The 22,273-nt window shown below is 39.8% G+C and overlaps 1 protein-coding gene across 24 annotated transcripts in view; it reads right to left on the reverse strand.

The window, feature by feature from the left end:
- DLG2 (discs large MAGUK scaffold protein 2) overlaps positions 1-22,273 on the reverse strand; it is a 1,060,606-nt gene that overhangs the window by 430,702 nt on the left and 607,631 nt on the right. The window contains exon 1 of one of the 24 annotated variants that reach the window (XM_063326024.1): positions 13,816-13,927. The exons of the other annotated variants lie outside the window; for them this stretch is intronic. Coding sequence (XP_063182094.1) covers positions 13,816-13,920 — 105 coding nt within the window. The 5' untranslated portion in view covers positions 13,921-13,927. Of the gene's footprint in view, positions 1-13,815; positions 13,928-22,273 lie in introns of those variants that run through there. 24 annotated transcript variants of the gene reach the window in all.

Genomic DNA, 22,273 nt, shown 5'->3' on the forward strand with positions numbered 1-22,273 from the left:
ATCTAATCATTCTGGTTATTAATGAAGATGTTAAACAGCATTAGCACCAGCATCAAGTCTGTAGAAACAAGTAACTTGCCATCAGTTACTGGACTTTGAATTGCTGACCACTACTCTTTGAGTCTGGTGGTCTAGCCAGTGTCCCGCTCATCATCTAGTACGTCCATCCATTCACTGTCTCTGTCATTTGGCTGCAAGAATTGGAATTTGTGCCGAAAGCCTTGCTAAAATCAAGGCAAATGACACCTACTGATTTCCCCTCATCCACAGTGCTAGTCATCTCATCACAGAAAGCTGTCAGGTTGCCAAGGCACAATTTTCCCTTTGTAAATCGATCTGCCTCTTTGTAATCACCTCCCTCTGTCCTTCATGAGCCTTGACAAGGCTTCCTGAAGGCACCTACCAGGATGTTTCCATTTGTTAGCTTCCTACCTAATCCTAACCCCCAGGTTCTCACTTGGCCCCTCACCCCTTCCACAGCAAAAGTCTGAGTATTTAAGCTGCTCCCTTGAATAGCGTGATCCTTCCCTGCCCAGCCTTCCTACAGAGCCTGTAAAGAATTGGCTTTCAAGCAACAATATCTTTCAGGGTTGATTTTAACACAGTGCTTACTGTATTCCTTACTGATTGGAAGACTTGAACTTCAAACAGATGATTTGCAGCTACTGAGGTATTCACCCTGGTCAGACAGATGAGCATGAGAAAATTCACAGAGCAATAGTTTCAGATGGGTGTAGTGACTATAACCATTCACTCACAACTAAGATCATCAGTGTGTTTCCCTTTTCCTTTCCTCCTATTCCTATCTGTGCACGTGTATGTGTGTGTGCGTGTGTGGGACAGCAAGTCTCTGGGGTTATATGGGGCTTATTTTTTTTTCTATTTTTTTTTTCTTTTTTACTGGGAAAACGGATTTAATACAACCATTTTGCTTCAGTCTCTCTAACATATGGTAATTTGAAGAACACTGACAGCCTGAGCTACAACATTGCATTTAAGTGCAGGAAATGGAGCTGATTTTATTAGTTGTGTCCTGTTTGTAGCTCATGCTTTAAAGAAAAGCAGGAGACTTTAATCATGCAGAGTTGAGAAGACAGTTTGCAACCACTGGAGAGAGCACTAAATATAGTGCTAGCCATGGAGTACACAGTAGCATCAAAATAGTCCTGTAATCACAGTGAAGTTACTCAAGGGATAGGTCAAGAGAAGATCGGTAGCAACAGGGAGTCAGAAGGATTTTACCTTCCAGGATGATGTGTCTATATCTATGCTGACTTAAAACCACGTCACATGCACTGATTCACCAAATTCCTGACAAAGATGCCCAGATATCTGCGCACTTCTTATAGAGAACACTGACAAATCTGTCATAGCAGTTCATCAGCTCATCAAGAATATTTCCAATTGCGCATAAATTAAGAAAAGCACACAAAAAAATTCTAGATTCTCTCGAGAATTTCTGCCTACTGTGCTGTGTCTTTGAGAAAGCTCTGCCTCTTATTCGTCACACTCTATACCCACACATATATAAACTATCTAAGTTTGAGACTGCAGGAGGAGAAGAAATGGCATTTTGGAAGATAAAGATAACGACTTTATTTTTAGCTCTGTCCTTTGACCTGCTCTGCAGTCTTAAACAAGACATTTAATTACTCTTTACGTAGATTTTCCCAGCTATAAAACAACTCTAGCAAAACTGGCTTAATTTGGTCAAAGTTTGAAGAGACACGACGGTTGGCAAGAACTAAATAATCTACCTATACGTAGGGAGTTTTAAAATTTTACATGTCTAATTGCTTAACTTGCAGGATGAATTCAAATCAATAGTAATTATTTCATGAGAGAGACAGCCTTTTCTTAAGCCAGGTAGCATACAGAGGGCTCCCAGACACTGCAATCAGATTTTAAAGATGGGAAGAGCCTTTGAGAACACATTCACAATTCTGCAGCTTCAAAATAAATCCAAACCAATCACCAAAAGAGGGAATTTTACTGAGTTGGAGGGGAGTGGAGTGGACTCCACACCACTGAGTGGAGTAATCCTGTTTTCCCCATTCCTCATGCACTTTCCTTTCTGTTCTAAGCCTTACGTATATATTGAGTATTATATTATGCGGACAATGGACCATGCGGGCTGTCAGCCTTATAACTACTGCTCCCCGCACAGACCTTTTCCCTGCCCTTGACTAGAAGCAGCGCCGTCAGCTGAGCCATCACTGTGCTTTGAAGAAAAGACATCACACTGACAGCTGCAGTGACAGATTGGCATAGCTGGGACAAAACTTGAATAGCTTTGGGGGGGAAAAAGGAGGAAGATTTTTTTTTTCCTTCTTTTTAAAGGACTTGAGCACAACAGGCTTTGCTTCCACAAATATATATGAGGTTGTTTTGCTTGCAGCGAGTCAGGCAGTCTAGTTGCTTTTCCACCAAAAGCACAACTTAAAAGGAAGATACAGTGAGAGCACTTGAAGCCAGCAGAAAGAGAACAAAAAGGCACACGGTCTAGCTCATGAACATTTACGCTGCTACCAAATTCCCTACAAGTGTATGACATGACTCATACCTCTCAGACAAGATGAACTTTCCTTCCACCACGAGTCCTTGTGGACTGGTTTTACTTAACAGCATTAACAGTTTTATAGACTACCCATATTATATTGAATTTCATCCTTTTTGGAGCATTCATAACTCTTTGTTTCAATTGTTCTTACTCTGCAGTGCTGTGTTCAACACCAGACCACGAAACTGCTTGCATAGACATTCGGTAACTATTTTATAAATAATGAGCACAGCACATTACTTCTTAACCAGAAAACGCTAAAACAAGTATATGATCATTTTGAAACTATCCACCTACATTTATTCCTGGCTGTGATTTTAATTTGACTGAGAACTCTCAATTTCTTGCTTTCCTGCTAAGGAATCACCACCGTTATCTACATTATTACATTTAAGTAAAGTCAAAACAAAGAGGTGGTGAAATTTACAGTAGTACAACAGGGTACGTATTACCATTTAAAAAGTAAGCAGAGTTCTCAGTGGCTTATTACCATCTTTTGCAGACATTTGGATCTGTAGGTCAGAGTGAAGGTCTCATCTTTCCAGGTAGCCATCCCTAAATTCTAAACCACTCTCTGGAATATTCAGTTGCAGTTTTATTTTACTTCAAGATGTTAGCATTTTGTGTCTTAATAATACGAAGTGGAGCAGCCCCTATATTCATACATGAATAGAGCACGCTGCATCTCTCAGATATAACGTGTCAGACTGTTTGAGGCCTTAAGAAGGTAACGCTGAATTAGTTTAAATTAATTTCATAATTTCAAAAGTTTCCTTTCACAACTGCAAGAAATAGGTTTACATTGACACACAATGGCAGGAAAGATTAAATGATAATTTAGATGTCATAACAGTAATTCTCTGGCATGCTATGAGGCCTCAGGATCACAGAACACGCAGAACCTTTTGTCGTATTTACCACTGAATTACAAACTGTAAGAATAAGAAGGAGAAAAAGTCATTTGCTTGTTATTAAACAGAAAATTTAAAAGACAGGGAGCCTCTTCGAACATCTAAAGAATGACTTTTCGGCAAACAATCCTACCGCTACTTAGAGACATAAAACAGAAGTCAAAAGCAGCTTTGCTTGCAGGCTGCAGCTGTCAAGAATAGAAGAAAAATGCCTCAAAAAATCCTCAAGACCTTTCCTTACACATATAGTGCAACCTCATAAAAATCCATTTAAGTTAAAGGTAAACAGTGCCTTTCAAAGAAGGTGGCTTTATTTCTGGGCTTGGGGTTTTGCATTGGTTTTTACTTAATCTGTAGGAATAACTTCCTTTTTAAAATTGTCATAGCTGTGGCATTATTTAAACAAAAAATAATTTAAACCTAAGGAAAACCTAACATTTCTGTGTGGATCCACAGGCTGACAGGGAGAATGGCAAGAAAGCACCTACTTTACAGTCGTTGAAGTTTCTGAAATCAGCAGTTTGAATTAGCAATTATTAACATAATGTTAACTTGTTGCCCAATATCAGATCCAGTGAAGGACACAGAAATGTCAATGAGAAAAGTTCTATAGAGAACGAGGTATAATTATGGCACATCTAAATTTCCAGTGAAGATATTATTCAACTAAATGTTATTACACATTAAATTTTGAGGGGATAACCTTCCTATCGCTAGACAGGGTGGATCCATCTGTCTCATTCTGGGATGCCAAATGCCATACTAAGACTCACTCAAGAGGTCCTTTTATCACATCTCTACTGACTCACAAAAGAAATTGATGCAAAGTGTCGTACACCAGTGCTTTAGCTTTGCACAGAAATTTAGGCCAAAATCCTCTTTTAAGATATACCACTTCAGCATGTGTTCACGGCCTTCTGAAAATTAATGGGCCATAACATTCAGTTATAGAATCATAGAATCATTCAGGTTGGAAAAGACCCTTGGGATCATCAAGTCCAACTATCAGCCCTACTCTACAAAGTTCTCCCCTACACCATATCCCTTAAGACCACATCTAAACGACTCTTAAACATATTCAGGGATGGTGACTCCATCGCTTGTTCTATCTTGTTCTATCGCTAATTAGCTGTGAGAAGAGACCAGCACCAACCTCTCTACCATGGCCTTTCAAGTAGTTGTAGAGAGTGATGAGGTCTCCCCTCAGCCTCCTCTTCCTCAAACTAAACAGTCCCAGCTCCTTCAATCATTCCTCATAAGATTTATTCTCCAGGCCCTCCACCGGCTTCGTTGCCCTCCTCTGCCCTCGCTCCAGCACCTCGATATCTCTCTCATATTGAGGTGCCCAAAACTGGACACAATACTCCAGGTGTGGCCTCACCAGTGCTGAGTACAGGGGGACAATCGCCTCCCTCCTCCTGCTGGTCACACTATTTCTAATACAAGCCAGGATGCCATTGGCCCTCTTGGCCACCTGGGCACACTGCTGGCTCATGTTCAGCCGCTTGTCAATCAGAACCCCCAGGTCCTTTTCTGCCAGGCAGCTCTCCAGCCACACTTCCCCAAGCCTGTAGCGATGCGTGGGGTTGTTGTGGCCCAAGTGCAGGACCCGGCACTTGGCCTTGTTGAAGCTCATACCATTAGCATTGGCCCATCGGTCCAATCTAGCCAAGTCTCTCTGTAGAGCCTCCCTATCCTCACGTAGATCAACACTCCCACTTAGCTTCGTGTCATCTGCAAACTTGCTGATGATACACTCTATGTCCTTATCAGGGTCATCAGTAAAGATGTTGAACAGAAATCGTCCCAACACCGAGCCCTGAAGGACACCACTTGTGACCGGCCGCCAGCTGGATTTAACTCCATTGACCACCACTCTTTGGGACCGCCCATCCAGCCAGTGCTTGATCCAGCAGATCGTATGCTCATCCAGGCCATGAGCAGCCGGTTTTTCCATGAGAATTCTATGGGGAACAGCGTCAAATGCTTTTTGAAAGTCTAGGTAGACAATGTCCACAGCCTTTCCCTCGTCCAATAATCGGGTCATCTTGTCATAGAAGGAGATCAGGTTCGTCAGGCAGGACCTGCCTTTCCTAAACCCATGCTGACTAGGCCTGATCCCCTGCTTGTCCATTATATGACTTGTAATGGCACTCAAGATGATCTGCTCCATGACCTTCCCTGCTACCGAGGGCAGACTGACAGGTCTACAGTTTCCCGGATCCTCCTTTCTCCCTTTCTTGTAGGTGGGATGCTACATTTGCTACCCTCCAGTCCATTGGGACCTCCCCAGTTAGCCATGACTTCAGGTAAAGGTCTTATTCCATAGGTCTCTGCTCTGAGCTCTGATCTGATTTCCACTGGGCTTCAGAACTTTCTCCAAAGCCTGTGTCAAAGCACATCTCTTAAGAAAATAAGAGCTTTAACCAATCCAGGCAATGCCAATTTCAAGTATGTTCTTAAGTCTGGGTATGGAAACTTTAGAATCGAGAACAAAAATAGAAATACATTCCATATTGTCTTATTTTAAGTGTGTTATCTTCAAAACTCTGACATCTGATATGTATATATTTTTTTTCAGATTTTATACCATTCGTAACAATTTTATAAAAAGATGAAAAATTTGAAAAATCTTGCCACTAAAATCAATAATAATGGAAAGACATACTGCAAAAATAAAGTGTTATGGAGTGATGCTACTGAAAACCTAAGAGCTAAGGTAACTTACTTTATACTATGAAATTACTGAAACCGGTTACATCTTCCACTTTAAACATTCTGCTATATCTATCAGATCTACAAATTTTGGGTGAAAGTCCCTGCATAACTGAAGTTAAAACATTGATCTGCTTCAATAGAGGCAAAATTTAAGCTAATATGTTTCTACTCAATATTAGTTTTGGTTTTCTCCTTGCAGAATTTATAAAGTGTGCATGCATTTAGCCAGCAAAGCAATAATGAGCAAAAATAATTTAGAACTAATTAAACAAATTAATATTCTGCTTTCAGATTGTTTTGTATCTTATTTTTAAAGCACGTTAGCTAAATATCCAGAAATTAAAAATGGCAAATGCTGTCATTGACTTGAGCATTCCCATTTTTTCTTAAACATTAACAATTTAAGATTTCTACAGTTTGCCTGAGCATAAGCTTCATTAGCTATGGATTGGTGCAGACTTTTTATAAAACAGTGTAAACCTCAAGAAGAGCTGCACACAAAAAGAACAGGAAAGTCATCTCAAATAGCTGTCAAGTGCTTTTAACCTGAAAATATATTAATTTATTGTGTTATTTAGGAGAATAGACTACTTCATACATTTATATAAAAATATTTTTTCACTGCAACTGAGTTTTAAATTCTACAGAAACAAGGAAAGTCTGTACGTATGTATATATACAAAACCCTATATACATACAAACATACACACAACATGTACACACATAAACTCAAACACAGACTAGGACAAAAGCATTTTTCAGGTGCCCTGTTTGACCTGGCTGCATGCTACAAGTGCATGGTTCAGCCTTGATGGGCACAAAGAAAAAACTCCTTCCAGAGAAAAGAAAACAAAACCAAAGCAAAACCACAGCCATTCTGTCCCTTTTTTTTTTTTTTTTTCCTTTTTCCACAAGTAAAAGCTGCATCACCCAGGGCATGGCTTTTACTTTTAAAATCATGGCACACCAAGCTCACAAAGCAGATACTCAGTATCTTATTCTGCTACGTTTTTACAGCTTGGAGTACCTTCAGGTTGAGTGTCACATATATTCCTGCGTGGAAACTTTTACAACCAGCCCTGACAGCACAGAAACAAATGGACTAAAAATTACAACGCAGATGAAGACAACAAAAAAAAGTGAATGTAAAACTAAACGTGAATTAGAGAAATTACTTTAACAGAATTCCGTGCTTACTCAGAAAGTTTATCAGAACATAAATTCCAAAGAACCAAACACCTACTTTCAGGAACTAATCAATTACATCGAGCCCAGAAATACTGGAATCAGTGCCAAAGAGCACTTACCTCTGCTTGGCAAGAGCAGTGGTGATCAAGATTTACTGGTGCTACAGCTAAAACTCTCCGTAGAGAGGAAAGAGTAAGAAATACAGAAGAAAGCGTATTTAGAGTTTTAGAAAGGTTCTCAGGTATAACAGAAGTAGCAAAATCACTGTTGATCCTGGTTCAATGCTGAAGTCACCAGGAGAAGAGCCAAGGGTTCCTGTGGTTCATAAAATGCAGCAACTTAACTCACTGATTCTGGCTAAGAATGTATAGGATCAAAGCTATTTTGCCAAATGCTTTGACATAATGAATGCATATTTAACAGTATTTAGGAAGAACTTAAAGATTTAAACTTGATTTTGAATATGTGCAACAAAATCAAAGTCAAACTGGGCTGTTCTGTAGCAAAGAGGGTTTTGATTTCTATGTCAGTAGAAGTAAACTTCTAATGTCCTCTGGAAAAGTTTTAATTGATGTCCCAGAGTGTCTCTTCATGTCCCAGAATCACTACGTGATTAATAAAATTAACAAAAGAATTCCAAATATATCGCTTGCCGACAGCTTGTTTCAAACCTTAAATCATTGCAGGCTGACTGCACTCACAGTACGTTATTTCATAAGACAAGAAACATCGGTGTATAAAGTGAAGTTATGCAGGGTTCAGGGCAAGTCAGGCATTTTACAAGGTTTTGCCTCACGTGGCATAAAATGCATTTCTCAATGGAGATGCACTGTTACATAAATTACAAGTATTTAGTATGTTACTATAGGGCTCGCCAACCATTTTTAATCTCAGGTTTCTCACTGAAATCCTTCTACCTGAGAGACTGGGTGCTCTGTGGGTGATTTGCAGGACAGTGCATGCTAAAACTGCTACTTTTCTGTAATTTTACAGGTTGCAGCACCCAGCAGGAACGTCACAGGCTGCTGAGCTTAGCAAGGACTCTCCTCATGAATCCATGTAATACCATCTGATTTGACTGAAAAAAAAAGAATGTTTCCTTTAGGATGATGCAATTTTGTTTAGATTGATAGATGGTGGAAACACCATCTGTGCCATCGGGTGCCATTTGGTGCCATTGGGCACCAAAAAGTGCCATTTTATTTTAGTCCTTAGGACCAATTTCCCTCATAATTTAAAAAGGTCAATAGAAGGAAAAAAAGGTCCTATTTCCAGTCTTTGTGTCTTGTTGTACCTTCATCTCCTACACTGAACTGCCTCTTTTAAGGAATAAACCCTGCTTGTATTATTCTGCTTGAGAGGTGGTCCCGTGCAAACCTCATGAAGTTCAACAAGGCCAAGTGCAAGGTCTGGTACCTGGGTCACAACAAACCCCAGCACAAATACAGGGTGGGCAGAGAATGTATTGAAAGTAGCCCTGAGGAGAAGGACTTGGGGTGTCAGTTGATGAGAAGCTCAGCATGAGCCGTCAATGTGCTCTAACAGCCAGAAAGCCAACCGCATCCTGGGAAGCATCAAAAGCAGCGTGGCCAGCAGGTCGAGGGAGGGGATTCTGCCCCTCTACTCCGCTCTGGTGAGACTCCACCTGCAGTGCTGCCTCCAGCTCTGGGGCCCTCAGCACAGGAAAGACATGGACCTGTTGGAGCAGGTCCAGAGTAGGACCATGAAGATGCTCAGAGGGCTGAAGCACCTCTCCTACGAGGACAGGCTGAGAGAGCTGGGGTTGTTCAGCCTGGAGAAGAGAAGGCTCTGGGGAGACCTTATTGTGGTTTTTCAGTACCTAAAGGGGGCCTACAGGAAAGGTGGGGAGGGACCCTTTATCAGGGAGTGTAGCTAAAGGATTAGGAGTAATGGTTTTAAACTGAAAGAGGGTAGATTTAGGTTAGATACTAGGAAGAAATTCTTTCCTGTGAGGGTGGTGAGCCCCTGGAACAGGTTGCCCAGAGAAGCTGTGGCTGCCCCATCCCTGGAGGGGTTCAGGACCAGGCTGGACGGGGCTTGGAGCAGCCTGGGCTGGTGGGAGGTGTCCCTGCCCAGGGCAGGGGGTGGCACTGGATGATCTTTAAGGTCCCTTCCAACCCGAACCATTCTGTGATTCTATGATTATACCTGCCTTCCACCTTGTACTGGGCACAAACCGCCAGGTTTTGGGAGCGAGGGGCTGCAGGTGCCTCTGTGAGGAGAGGCCGGGGCTGCCCCATGACAGACACAGCCGGTTCCAGCCAGTTCCACGACAGACCCACCTCAGGGCACGGCTCAGCCAATCAGCAAAGCTGGTGGCGCCTCTGAACCACCAATCAGGAGTGAGTTGCAGGTCTGGTAGTCCATGGTGGAGCGGGTAAGGCCCTGAGGGGACTGCAGGCCATGGAGGGCCCGTGCTGGAGCAGAAGAGACAAGTAAGAAGGAAGGAGCATTGGAAGGAGAGTGAGGAACGAGGAGGGGCAGAGAGAAACCACCACACCCCGACCTCAGCTCCGACCCCCTGTGCCGCCTGACGGACCGAGTGTGGGCAGCAATGGTAACCAGGGGCCGGAGAGGTGTCTGGAGTGAATCCGAGCTTGGGAAAGAGGTGTTTTTCCCTTAGTGTTAGTTTAACTCTTTACCTTCTTTGTCTGTCAATACTCAATTCAATAATGAAATGTTTATGTTAATTGGCAGTAAAGTTAAATTCCCCAAGTCAAGTCTGCTTTGCCTGCAACACACCTCTTCCTCTGAAATTTCACTGTAAAAAAGATATTTGTTCAGTATCTTTTATATATTCATCCTATTTTCTGATAAATCTACAAGCCATGTATTGGAGGTGAAACTGCAACAGTGGAAGAAACTAAAAGAACAAGGTCTTCAGTTATAAAAGAAAATGTTGACTTGGTAGCAGAGGCAACAAAGAAAAGTGGAAGCAGTACTGCAGCCACAAGGGAAGTTAAGTTATTATGTAAAAATAGAAACACATAAAGTACCAACTGATTATTGTTCATAGAGGAGCTTTTCACAGAGAGGGAAAGCTACACCATCTTCTGCTAACATATAGTCTATTAAGATGCTATTGCTGTCAAGCTCTTAATTCTTAGAAATAGCATTTACCAAAAAATTTCAAAACACAAAATCAACGCAACATGACAGGTTTGTAGAATAATGAAACCATGTAAAGGGACTGAACTTGAGATGAGTAGTACCAGTGCCACAAAACCAGCTCTACTATGTGTCATCACTTAAGTAAAGAAAACACCTGGGGCCACCGTAAGTCTGAGAAACACCAACAACATGACTGAAGGGTACAGCAAGACCAACAGACTCAAAGAACTCGTACAGGACCTTAAAAATACACCTCATTTAAACAAAATTATAAGCCTAGAAAACAAAATGAAGGCAATTCCTGGCAAGAAATAATCAAGAGAAAAGCATCCTTGTGAACCTGACAAAATTAGATCAAGGGTGCAAACAGGCGGGTCAATTCTAAAAAGACAGCCTTAAGAAGTTAGACTGAAAAAAAATTGAGGAAATGTAAAAAAAAAAATTCTTTGCTGTTATGAATGATGCTGAGAAACACTTAAAATCAGGAAAATTATACTTGCCTGTTTCTCAACAAATATTTTGCTATTTTCAACGTGGGAATATTTTTCAATTTCATGCCAAGGGCAGGCAAGCAGATTTTATACACTGATGCAATAGTGTGGTAATTTCATCAAACTAGAGTATAATCTCCCTAGAGGAGTGCTAGAAGACCTATTGCCTGAGTCTCTTTGTATAAACTTAGTCTAAGCACTAAAACACATACTGTAGGCAGTACTCAGATTCTGGCAGATGGGCAACATGACCTGAGAGGTCTTTCCTCATCGTTACATTTTAACATTCTGTCATTTCTGAACAGTGTTGTTTTGGCTAGGATTGGATGCAGAAACACTGAGTACAAAGTCATTATCTTAAACCGAATTAAAATAGATGGGGGCAATTTTAACAGTGACATCTAGCAGCAAGTAAGAAGGCATTTTTTACTGATGAGGCAGTCGCAAAAAGTAACACAAGGCACAACTTTGAAATATTCTTATATTATAGGATATCTTTTAATTACTGATTTCAAGACATACTTTCTGCTGTGTAAGACACAAAAATACAGGATGCTACTATTCATATACATTAATAACAGTGACCTGGACACGACTAGGAGCATTCTGCACTCTCTGGATTTACTGTGTGAATATGTATAACTAAAAGCTACTTATGCCACAAAGTGAAACAAACTTCCTTGTACACAGAGACAACATTGACCTCTCACTGTCACTGTATTGAACAATGAATGTAACAATCACAGAGACATAAAACGTAAAAACTGTCGGAACTGATCTACCAAGATTGATAGGATGGGCTGCAAATCAATTAGAGGAACTTCAAATGTCACAAGAACCTTTCATGCATTTACATGATCCCCCAAAACACTGAAACATTAAGTGGTTCATAACGCCAAGACAGCCTCTTCCTACAATAATAAAAATAAAAATAACAATAATAATAAGCAGCTCCTGGATGTCTGTCTCTGATATAATGGTGTTTTGTTTCTCTGTTTTTAATGCAAAAGCTCCAGGAGAGGACTTTCAGAAACAAGCTTTGATTACTGTTAGGAAGGAAAAAGAAAACATTTCCTGGCAAAGAATTAGTAGTGGAAGCTATGTGCTACACATCAGGTGATAAGAAAGAACACCTGGAAAAGGACTAAGCATAGCATCTAGAAACACAAAAGCAGCTGGCTGCTTAAGGCAGGATGTAGGTAGAACATAGGCATCCAAATCCAAGAAGGCAGTCCTCAAAATATTCAGCTGTAAGAACTTAGATTTCCTTTGTGCCTGTACAACAGTGCTTCAACCTCAAAAGCAACTCAGCTTCTATCTCATCTATCTCATCTCAGCATCTCTCTCATCTCATGCAACTGACATTCAGACACGAGGCAGCCTTTACCAATGCACCCTTTGGACAGATCCAGTCTCCTCCTACCCTGCCTTTTTAGGCACCAATTCCACCCTCCAAATGAAATGGAAAATTGCCAACATATCCCCCTTATCCAGTAAACCATGATGCCTGGCAGAAATATCATCTTTACCATTCTCAGCCTGTTGTAAATCCTGACTTTCGCCATAGGACGTCTGGGGAAAATTAACACCTACTCTGATGGTCCTTTCCAAAAGCTAACCAACTTCACAGGCAGGTGCACCAATTCTGAGCACTAACATATAAAAACCCCACTGCAGACCTGACCCTGATACTAAATAAATGTTTGGTTGGGAGGACAAGAAATGGGAACATCGCGTGCTTCAGAGGAACAGGAGAAAAATGACATAGAAAATATTACAGCAAGAAGAACGCAGAATCTGCGGGAGGCACCAGTTTTTTTAGGGCAGCTGTAACAAGGAGAAATCAAGAGACTCCAAAGTTAAAGTCAGCCCATCCTTCACAGGCTACTATATGCTTTGTGACACATTTTGAAACGTCTTCTTCGACTGTAGTATAAGCTCTTTACTTGTACACAAACAAGGGTCCAAATATCTTTTGGTATCAGCCCATTTGGTATTGAAAGCACTGAGTTTTGCTCACTTATTAGCTCAATACTGTGCTAATACAGTTAGCACCTAAATAATTCTTCAGATTGTTAATAATATACTTAACAGTTCAGATCTATGTCTCTTCTGCACAAAATTAGTGTATTTTCATTTAAAGATACCCCCTCAAATTTCTATTTCACGTGAAATGAAGATACATGGAAGAAACCAAAATACTCTTTTCTCTCCTCTCCAGCGCGCTCTGTCTGCCTTACCTAAGCTGGGCAACAAAAGCATCATCCTGCATCTGCTACTCCATATGGGAAAATGAATATTTCCAGTGCATATGATGCTAATATAAGTCAAATGTTTTTCAAAACATTTGAAAGCAAAATATGATTAAAATTAGTAACACATATTGATGTAAACATAGAAGAGATCTGTCAACTTAATTGTTTTATTTTATACACATTATACAATATCATATTACTGTATATCATTCGGTGATAAGCAGTAATACCCATATATTCAATTTATATTTATTAAATAGAGGTGATAAATACTCCTTCTTTTAAAAGCTATATCAATTATATAACTTTCTGGAAACAAGAATCATTTTCTCCCCAGAAATCATCAGCTTTTATTAAAGGCTGTTTTTTCCCACTCACCCGTTCATCAGTAAAGAAACACAGAAGACCTATGGTCAGAGGTCTGCGTTCATTCAGCTCAACAGAGAAGTTCAGTTTAAGCCATTTCTCACCTCCTCCCCCCCCAAAAAAGAAGCCAAATCCTCAGAATTATAATTGTAAAAACATGCCTTATTTTAGAGATATGTTACAGTTTTCCTTACCGGGACAAAAGAATCAAATGAATCTTGTTCCTGATTTTCAATAGCTGAAATTGTTTTCAACCAGAAGAGATAGCTTGAAATATCAGACATTTCAGAATGCTTCATACCGAAAGCTGCAAGATTAGTAGGACTGAGGTGAGACAGACTTGCAAAAGGAGGACTTTGGCTGTGTTACATAAAGTTCTTAATTAGATCCTTGGTACAAATTGCTATCCTAAGAATAAAAAGTTAATCAAAAAACCTCATTGGAAGGATAGGAGGGCAAGATTAGAGCCGAGACAGCTGTTTCACTTTGGGATAATCGTGCAACGGCCTCACCGGATTGTGTTCCCACTATTCAGAAGTGAAAATGTGTGAAAATTAAAATGTTCCCTTTATGTTACTTAGGACTAAACTGTTCACAGCTGATTTTCTTCAGTGGAACTCAGGAGATCTCCCTATGTTTATACTCCAATGCAGCATGCACCTAACTCTCAGACCCCCTTGAAATCACAGCCAAAATACACTCGTGAAAAGAGGGAAAATTTGAAAGGTACTGAATACGGAATTGGCATGAGAAAATGTGCTGCAAGGACTTTTGGTGACAAACCATTAAGAATCAACCTACAAAGATTTCTTTAATCTTTTTTTGACTAAATCCAAGAAAACTACCCTAACAACCACAGGACAGTGATGGATGATTTCCTGTCTCTCCCAAAGGATGCTCTTCCAGCCTCCAGTGCCAAAAGGATGTTGTACAATGTGATCTCTCTTTACCTGTCCAGGTTTATTTTCCCTGCCCTTATGGGTGGCATTATCATACTGCAGAAATGACAAGACTTCCCTCCATCAGCGGACAGATATGTTTGTTTTACCCATGCTAAAATCCAGAGCCCACAGAAATCATGAAGATTTCAATCAGGTCAGGATTTTAGTGACGACGTCTTTTTGGGAAGAGGGTATAGCGTACGTGCGGGCTGTCTGCTCAGAAAATTCGCACAATGACTGACACTACACAGATTTTCTGCAACCAGATGTCACCCTTTGCCAAAGAAGCTCTAAAGCAAATCTGAAATGTCAGAGCTGATAGACAGTCATGATGAAATGGAAATATCTGGTATGAGGGATGAAATACTGGAAATAACAACTTTTATATTCCCCAATTCCTCACCTTCTCATAAAAATGGATTTCCAAAAGGAAGTAGGAAGTAATTCTATGTGGAGAGGAGGAAGGGGTGAGAAGAGAGAGATTGAAACTACATGGTACTAGGGACAAGGGTAGGAATAAAGTGGCCTTCCCTGTGTATTAAACTTTTTCTTTTTGTCTACTAGTAATAATTCATTTTAGGACTCCAAATACTCATGGTCAAAGTTATCTGAAAAACAATATCAGAAGGACCAAAAATATTTGAAAAATCAAGTAAAGTTTAGCAACTGATACCGATAAAAAAGAAAATAAAGAAGAAACGTTAAAAAATCCGAAAGCTTTTCCTGGTTTATAACAAAATATTTCATTTAAAAAAAAATGAAATCCTTTCACAATGTAGCATAAGAAAATTTTTGATGAGCAGTTTCTTAATAAATTGATACAAAATTTTTCAAAGAAAAAAGGGTGAACAGCCTAACATAAAAACTGGGTTGTTTTGGGGGTTTTTGTGGGTTTTTTGTTTGTTTGTTTTTGTTTTTTTCCTGAGCAAACCAATTTCTGAAAAGACCCAAAGAAGGCTTTGCAATGAAACGTGATTAATTTTGCAGAGTGGAGATGAGGAAAGGGAGACTGAGAGCTGCATCCACCCTCCACCTATGCACCTTTTATTGCTTTGCTTAATGAGAAAATTCCACTCTAACTTAAATATTGCAAAAATACTTCAGTATTAACTAAAATCCAATATCCCTGCAAAGCATATTTCAGAAAATACATTATTTGACCAAATTAACACGTTAATTTAGTGGAAATTCTGAAATAGCATATTTCTATGGTGAACAGCATACACCAAGGAGCAGGTAACTTTTTCTTCCCTTTAAAACTCGTTCCATTAGCGTTCAGTACATTATTTAGTACAATGGCTTGAACAGACCTTTGGTTTCACCCGGTACAGTTGTTTTTATCATCTCAAAACACGATCAGTACCATTTGCTTCTCAGAAAAGCGGAAGAATTAAAAACTTAAATAATTAGCCAATTCTTCATCAACTCGAATAGCTAATGATTCGAGTTGAACCTGATGTTTTGGGACATAAAATGGGTCTCTCATTATGAAAATGGTTATAAAGAGCTATATATAATATAGCTAAAATAGCTATATACGGCTTCCACTTTCACTTATGTATTATGTGCTTGTGTCAAGCTTTCAGAGGTAGGGAGCTGCAGGGTATCTTCTGTGGGAAGAGGTCAGGGGCTCCTTACTGGACACAGTTGGTTCTACATGGCTCCACAATGGCCCCATTGTAGGACACAGCTGAGCCCATCAGCCAAGCTGGTTGCGTCTCTGTGAAAGCACATTTAATAAAGGACAGAAAACGCTGAGGAGGAGAATGAGGGAACACCAGGACCAGAGCAGTAGGAGGTACTGCATGGGGAGAAGGCACACTCCAAAGAGACTGTAGCTGATGGATAATTCCATGTTGGTGCAGGTGCTCCCGCAGAGGGACTGTGGCCATGGAGGACCCACACTGGTGAGGAGGAAATGACTGAGAAGGAAGGACCAGTGGAACAAAAGTGTAAGAAGGAAGGAGAGACAAAGAGAAACCACCACATCCTGGACCCAACCTCCTGCACCACCTGTCACCTCACCAAAGGGACTGAGCACAACCTGCAGCAATGACAAGGAGGGAAGAGAGGAGTCTGGAGTGAAGCTGAGCCTGGGAAAGTGGGAGGAGAGGTGTTTTCCCTCCCCCTTGTTTGTTTCTAAATACCCAACTCAGTAATTAAATGTTTACATTAATTGGCAATAAATAAGTCAAATTGCCCAAGTTGAGGCTGTTTAGCCTGTGACAGTAATCGGTGAGCAACTTCCCTATTCTTATTTCAACTCGTGGGCTTTCTCCCTCCTGTTCTTCCTGTTTTGCCCCCTGCCCTGCTGCAGGGGCAGTGAGGGAGTGGTTGTGTGGGTGCTTGGCTGCCAGCTGGGGCCAGCACACCACAACGTGATCTACTGTACTTCCAATTAAAGCACATTTCAGGAGACTTTCTATCACATTTGAAAAACGATCTTATAGAATACCTAAAGCTTTTCCAGTAAAAGGAAAAAATGCCACAGACAGGTAATACCTTGGGTCAAGACAGTGATGACAAAATTTGAATAAAGAACTCATAATGTATCACAGTATCACAAAAGCTGGTGCAACTACATCAAATAAAAGCTCACATAGTTTATACACAAAGACACAACTGTCCTAGGCATCCCCTTATGTTTTATAGAAAAAAATTTCATTCCAGGTTCCTTTACGCCTTATACGTGTGATGCCATTTATAATGCATATTTATTTCTATGAAAACAAGTACTGCTATCAATCAAGTAAATGTTAAATAATTCAACCAGTAAGATTACTTTTTATAATTTGATATAACAGATCAGCTGGGAATACCCCACTATGTCTCCAGCAGAGAATTTTAGAAATTATTTAACTGTCCTCAGCCTTTTACATGTCTCCAACTAGATTACTGCCTTCCTATGAAACATTAAAATGTTTAATTTTTAAAATAAATTTTAGTGGAGAATAGCTTCTGTAAAGCTTCGTTGGAGTTTTGTCAGTGGGTTGTTTACAAACCTTTAATACATTAAGAACAAATGACTGAGATAACCGAGTGGTTCATTTTATAAGTATTTTACATTAGAAAAATAAGAGCAACATAGCCATGCAATTTTACATACAGGTGTATTTCCTTATGGTTGTAGAAATGCGTGTGCTGTTTAAGTCTGAAGGGCTTTGCTGGTTGTTCTTATTGAGTTTTCGATCAAAAGGAAGAATAGTATAGTGATTGCTAAGTTCTAGATGAAAAATCTTGCACCACGATGGCTGATCTTTTGCATCCAATAATCAGAGGCAGTAATACTTCTTTATAACACTTCCCAATCAACTGAAAGCCTGCTTCACTAACTTTTCCCACCAGTGCTTCGGTAGTTAAAGATCAGTCGTTGCAGCAATTAAAATTGACTTCTGTGGCCTTCAAAATCCTTTGGTGGATTGAACCTGAGTGCATGATGTCTACAAAAAATGTAATTTTCTTTCCTCTTCTCATCTGCCAATTTTGATACTGTAGTTTCAAGATAAATTAAAAATTAGAAATTAATACAGAAGTAGCATTTTCTGTGTGTTTGATATATTCAACTTTGAAAACATCTTATGTTTTTTATTTTAATCCTGCCAGTTTACAAATCAGATGTATTTTTTTAAGGAATTTTCTTCTTTCTCTTCACTTTTGTATAGAAATGGAAAAGACAATAGCATGAACTAAAAAAACCCCATCTAATCATCCAATCTAATTGCAGGTTAGACTACTACTTCGGTCCCGGTTCAGCAGGGTACTTAACTTTTGGCTTGACTTGCCAAGTCCCACTAACACAGGCTATTTCAGTGTGCTTAGGGAGCAGTGTTAAGCACTGTGCTGTGGACTATGGTCCACAAAGTTTTCATTTTCCTCTCTACTGTCATGGCTTATTATTGAATTTCAGTTTTTCAGATGTCCCTGAAGAAAAATATTGTTTAAGAAGTTTCAGCTATCTTTAATGACTTTTTGTCTTTTCTGTTTTGTTCTTACATTTTCAGTATTTTCTCCTCTTATTCCAACTCTACCAATTTAGTAGTACAAGAACGAGTTAAACTGTGTTGTCCATCTCTGCACATCATCCCAGCAATGAGGTCAGCTCAAACTGCTGAAGCAACCATCCTGTATTGACAGAAAGGCTGGAGAAATAACGCTGACTGAGTAATTGCTTTGTACCTCCAAGCCAGTATGTCCATCACCCCAAGAGCACAGCCCTTCCTTTAGCTGAAGGTCCTCATAGATTGAACGAGCTGATGCAAACTGACTCACTTTGACAAAGACCTCACTACCCACTGCAAAGCTTTCTTCAGTAACATGATGAACCACTAGCCTTGAAAAGATGGAAATCCTATCAACATACACAGGCTCAGGGATCCAGGAAGTCACTGAGATTCCCAACAAAGGGACTGGGCTTGCTGCCACACCTCCATGGTGGCCACAAGCAGCAGAGGCCCTTGAAGGTCTGATGGAGAACAAATTCCAGATACCCTTCCACACAGATGGATTAGCCAAAACCCAACATAAATCAGCTAAAAATTAGAGTACTTCAACAAATAGTGCAAGTTGGTCCAGTCTAGCTGTTGCCTCCAGGACTAAGATATGACAAAGGGGTTGAAAATGCAAAGCTCCCCCTCTGTTTGATGTGCAATCCACAAAATGTTAACCTCCCTGGCTCAGCCTTTACAGTCTGCCGTCGAATGAACATTGACCTAACTCACAAATGTATCGGAGAACAAAAGAATCATATAGCTGTTCCTTCTGAAGTGCTTTAAGAAATGTCAAGACATCAGGCAGCAATGATGTCTGGAGAAAACACAAACAGGATCAATTTTGCTTTGATCACCTTTCCTGCCCCTGGTTATTTGTTGAACGCCAATGAATACTTCAGATTGCCAAAAGAATTTCCTTTGTCTTTGCAGTTTTATTATTGCTATTAGTAGTAGTAGAAACAAAACCAAGCTCCTTTACCCCTCATCCCCCTGCCACCAAAGGTTTCTGATGTGGCAATTCTGTTCCCTTTTGCATTTTTCTGTTTTGTCAGATTTGCTGAACCCTCAAGTGCAAGAGGTAACATGATGAAATAGAAACTGGCAGAAAGTACATTAAAATTATTATCACCTGAGGACAAATCCTGGCAAGGGAACCACAAGAAAAAAGACTTCCATCTGGAAATAAGACGAAGTGCATACATGTAAACCCAGTAATTCCACTACTGTTTTGGCAGCCATTCAAATAAAAGTGAAAATACAGATGAGGTATGAAAAAAAAAGTGTGTATAATTAATGGGGCTCTTCAAAAAGAAGACAGAAAGGGGCAAAGGTGATAAGGAAAACAGGTCCTTAACTTCCCCATTACCAAAAACGTGTTTTGAAAGGGCATTACATAAAGTGAGCAAAAGGCAACCTTTTGGTTAGAAATTACAAGGGCTACCATCAGAAGATACAGTGACCCAAGGATTCTGAATCTGAAGAACTCTTCAGTTTTTGACTATTCAGCAGAATATTTCCACAATTCTGCATTTTCATCCACTACAAAGAGCTGATTCATTCCTTTCTGTATTCTCCGTATGATTAACGTAATGTTTTACTTTTGATACATGGACTAGTTTAGCTGATAGGCAGCAACCAATGCTTAAAACCAAAACAACTGGAGTGATAACCTCAATTTTCAGCACAAATTACTTAAAGACTAATGTATCAGTTCCAAGTTTGTGCTGACTGCATAGACTTAAATGCATCTCAGTAAAAACAGAAGATCCACTGAGAATACTGCCATGACAACTCAAAGAAAAAAAGAATTACAAAAGGCAGCTTTTTTTACAGATTTATGCCTGCAGAAATGATCAGATTGCTACCGCTTTCATACTCGCAACTGCTGAGCAAGCTAATAACTGCCCCAGAGGCAACTGCAGTATATCATGACTCTACTTATTACTTATGTTACACCTACGTGTGGTACATTGCAGAAAAAGTATATTATAGACAAATTGAACTGCAACAAACTCTTATATTTTGTAGGACTTGACTTCTATAAAATCATTAAAAATTTAAATAAAATTGACTTAAAAAGTTATAATGATAATAGTAATAACTCTAAGTGTTTTCAGAGTTTTTGAAAATCTTATAGGCCAGGATTTTCAGAAATGCCCAATGATTAATGGGCACCCACATCCACCTAGTGGCAGTGGATGCTGAGCTAAGTAAGTGTTTCCAAAAATTAGACTTCTCCTTGGAAGTATGAAGATGTGGCACCATCTTCCCCCATGACATTCTAACCTCCTCCCCAAATTTTGCGTGACTACGTCTCCAGCCAGTCGTTACTGGTTATTCCCCTGCAGACGAGTTCTACCCATGATCAATCCCCTGATACTGTTATTGTGCTCTGCATATGCAATGCTAAAAAGCAGTTCCTGAAAAATTAAATCAATGGGCACTGAGGATAAACAGTTGTCAATAACTGAATGAATATCATTATTGCAAAAATTTTCATGTGTTTCATATACAAATGCAAACACGTTAGCAGGATGAATAGCCAGAAAATTATTAATAAGCTGCAGTGGAACCTGGATTTCATTCACATGTTTTAAGGGTTCTTAGGTTAAACAGTTTGGTTTTACTTCCACAAACATGTTTTTTCTGCTTGTTAGGAAGAAGTGCAGAGTAACGTACCGTAATCCCTCCAAGTCTGAAACCAGGAGCTGTGCTAAATTCTGGTAAGTCAGAGATACAAGTCTAATGAAGAAAACTGATGATGATCAAACTGTTTAGATCTTTTATTTTTAAATAACTCCATATCCTATCGATTTAAGAAAATTCCTTACTTTACCCATCATTAGAAGATGTGACCTGATTATATGTCCTCCTTTGGTTTGCACGTAGCTGCATACAACATTATAATATACCTATAAATCTATTAAAACATTACATGTATTAAAACATGCATGTATAAAGGTCTTGTAAACTATAAATGTGCATACTCAATATTACTCTTTTTTCATTTTTATACACACAATTAAAAAATGGAAGGGAACTTATGTCAAAGGAGCGAGATATTTTGCTGATTGGGCAGGAATACCAGCTAGCTAAGAAAGCTGCCGTACAGAGACAGAGCCGTGTTCATGGAAGACGTATATTCCAGTACTACATAGTGTAAGTTTTAATAACTGTGGTTGGTTGGGTGGGGTTTTTTTTCTTTTGTTTTTTAAACTATGTCTTACTAACTTCACATAAAAAAGTTGTGTTTGAGAAGTGACCTGTTGGAAAATAAAACAACAGAGGAGTGTCTTTTCTACGGGCTGGAAGCACCTGCCTCTAAACCTATGCTCGAGCAAGTCAGTGGCGTACAAAGACCAAAGACTGTTCAAAACATGGTAGGAAACGTGACAGCATCAGCCTCAGAGAGAATGAGAGACCGGGGCTCTGATTTTTTTACTGCCTTCTTATTAAATACATAGGTAAGAATTGTTGGTTCTTCTTGCAAAATGCCGTTTGCCTGTTCGAGTCTGGCTGCCTGACTGCAGGCTCACACAGCTAAATTCAGTTGCCACAACTGACCGGTGGCAAGTGACTCCTGTACTGCAAGATGGACAGATTTCGAGAGAACCCAGATGTGTCTGCTGAACAGAAAGGGAAAGAGAATAAGGTGTCCCCGAAACTCTCCCTTTCTGAAACGAAACATTATTTTTTTCTGAGTTCTTGGAGGTAGCAAAGCG

This window comes from Chroicocephalus ridibundus, chromosome 1 (genome assembly GCF_963924245.1).
Source record: "Chroicocephalus ridibundus chromosome 1, bChrRid1.1, whole genome shotgun sequence".
Classification (NCBI taxonomy): domain Eukaryota; kingdom Metazoa; phylum Chordata; class Aves; order Charadriiformes; family Laridae; genus Chroicocephalus; species Chroicocephalus ridibundus.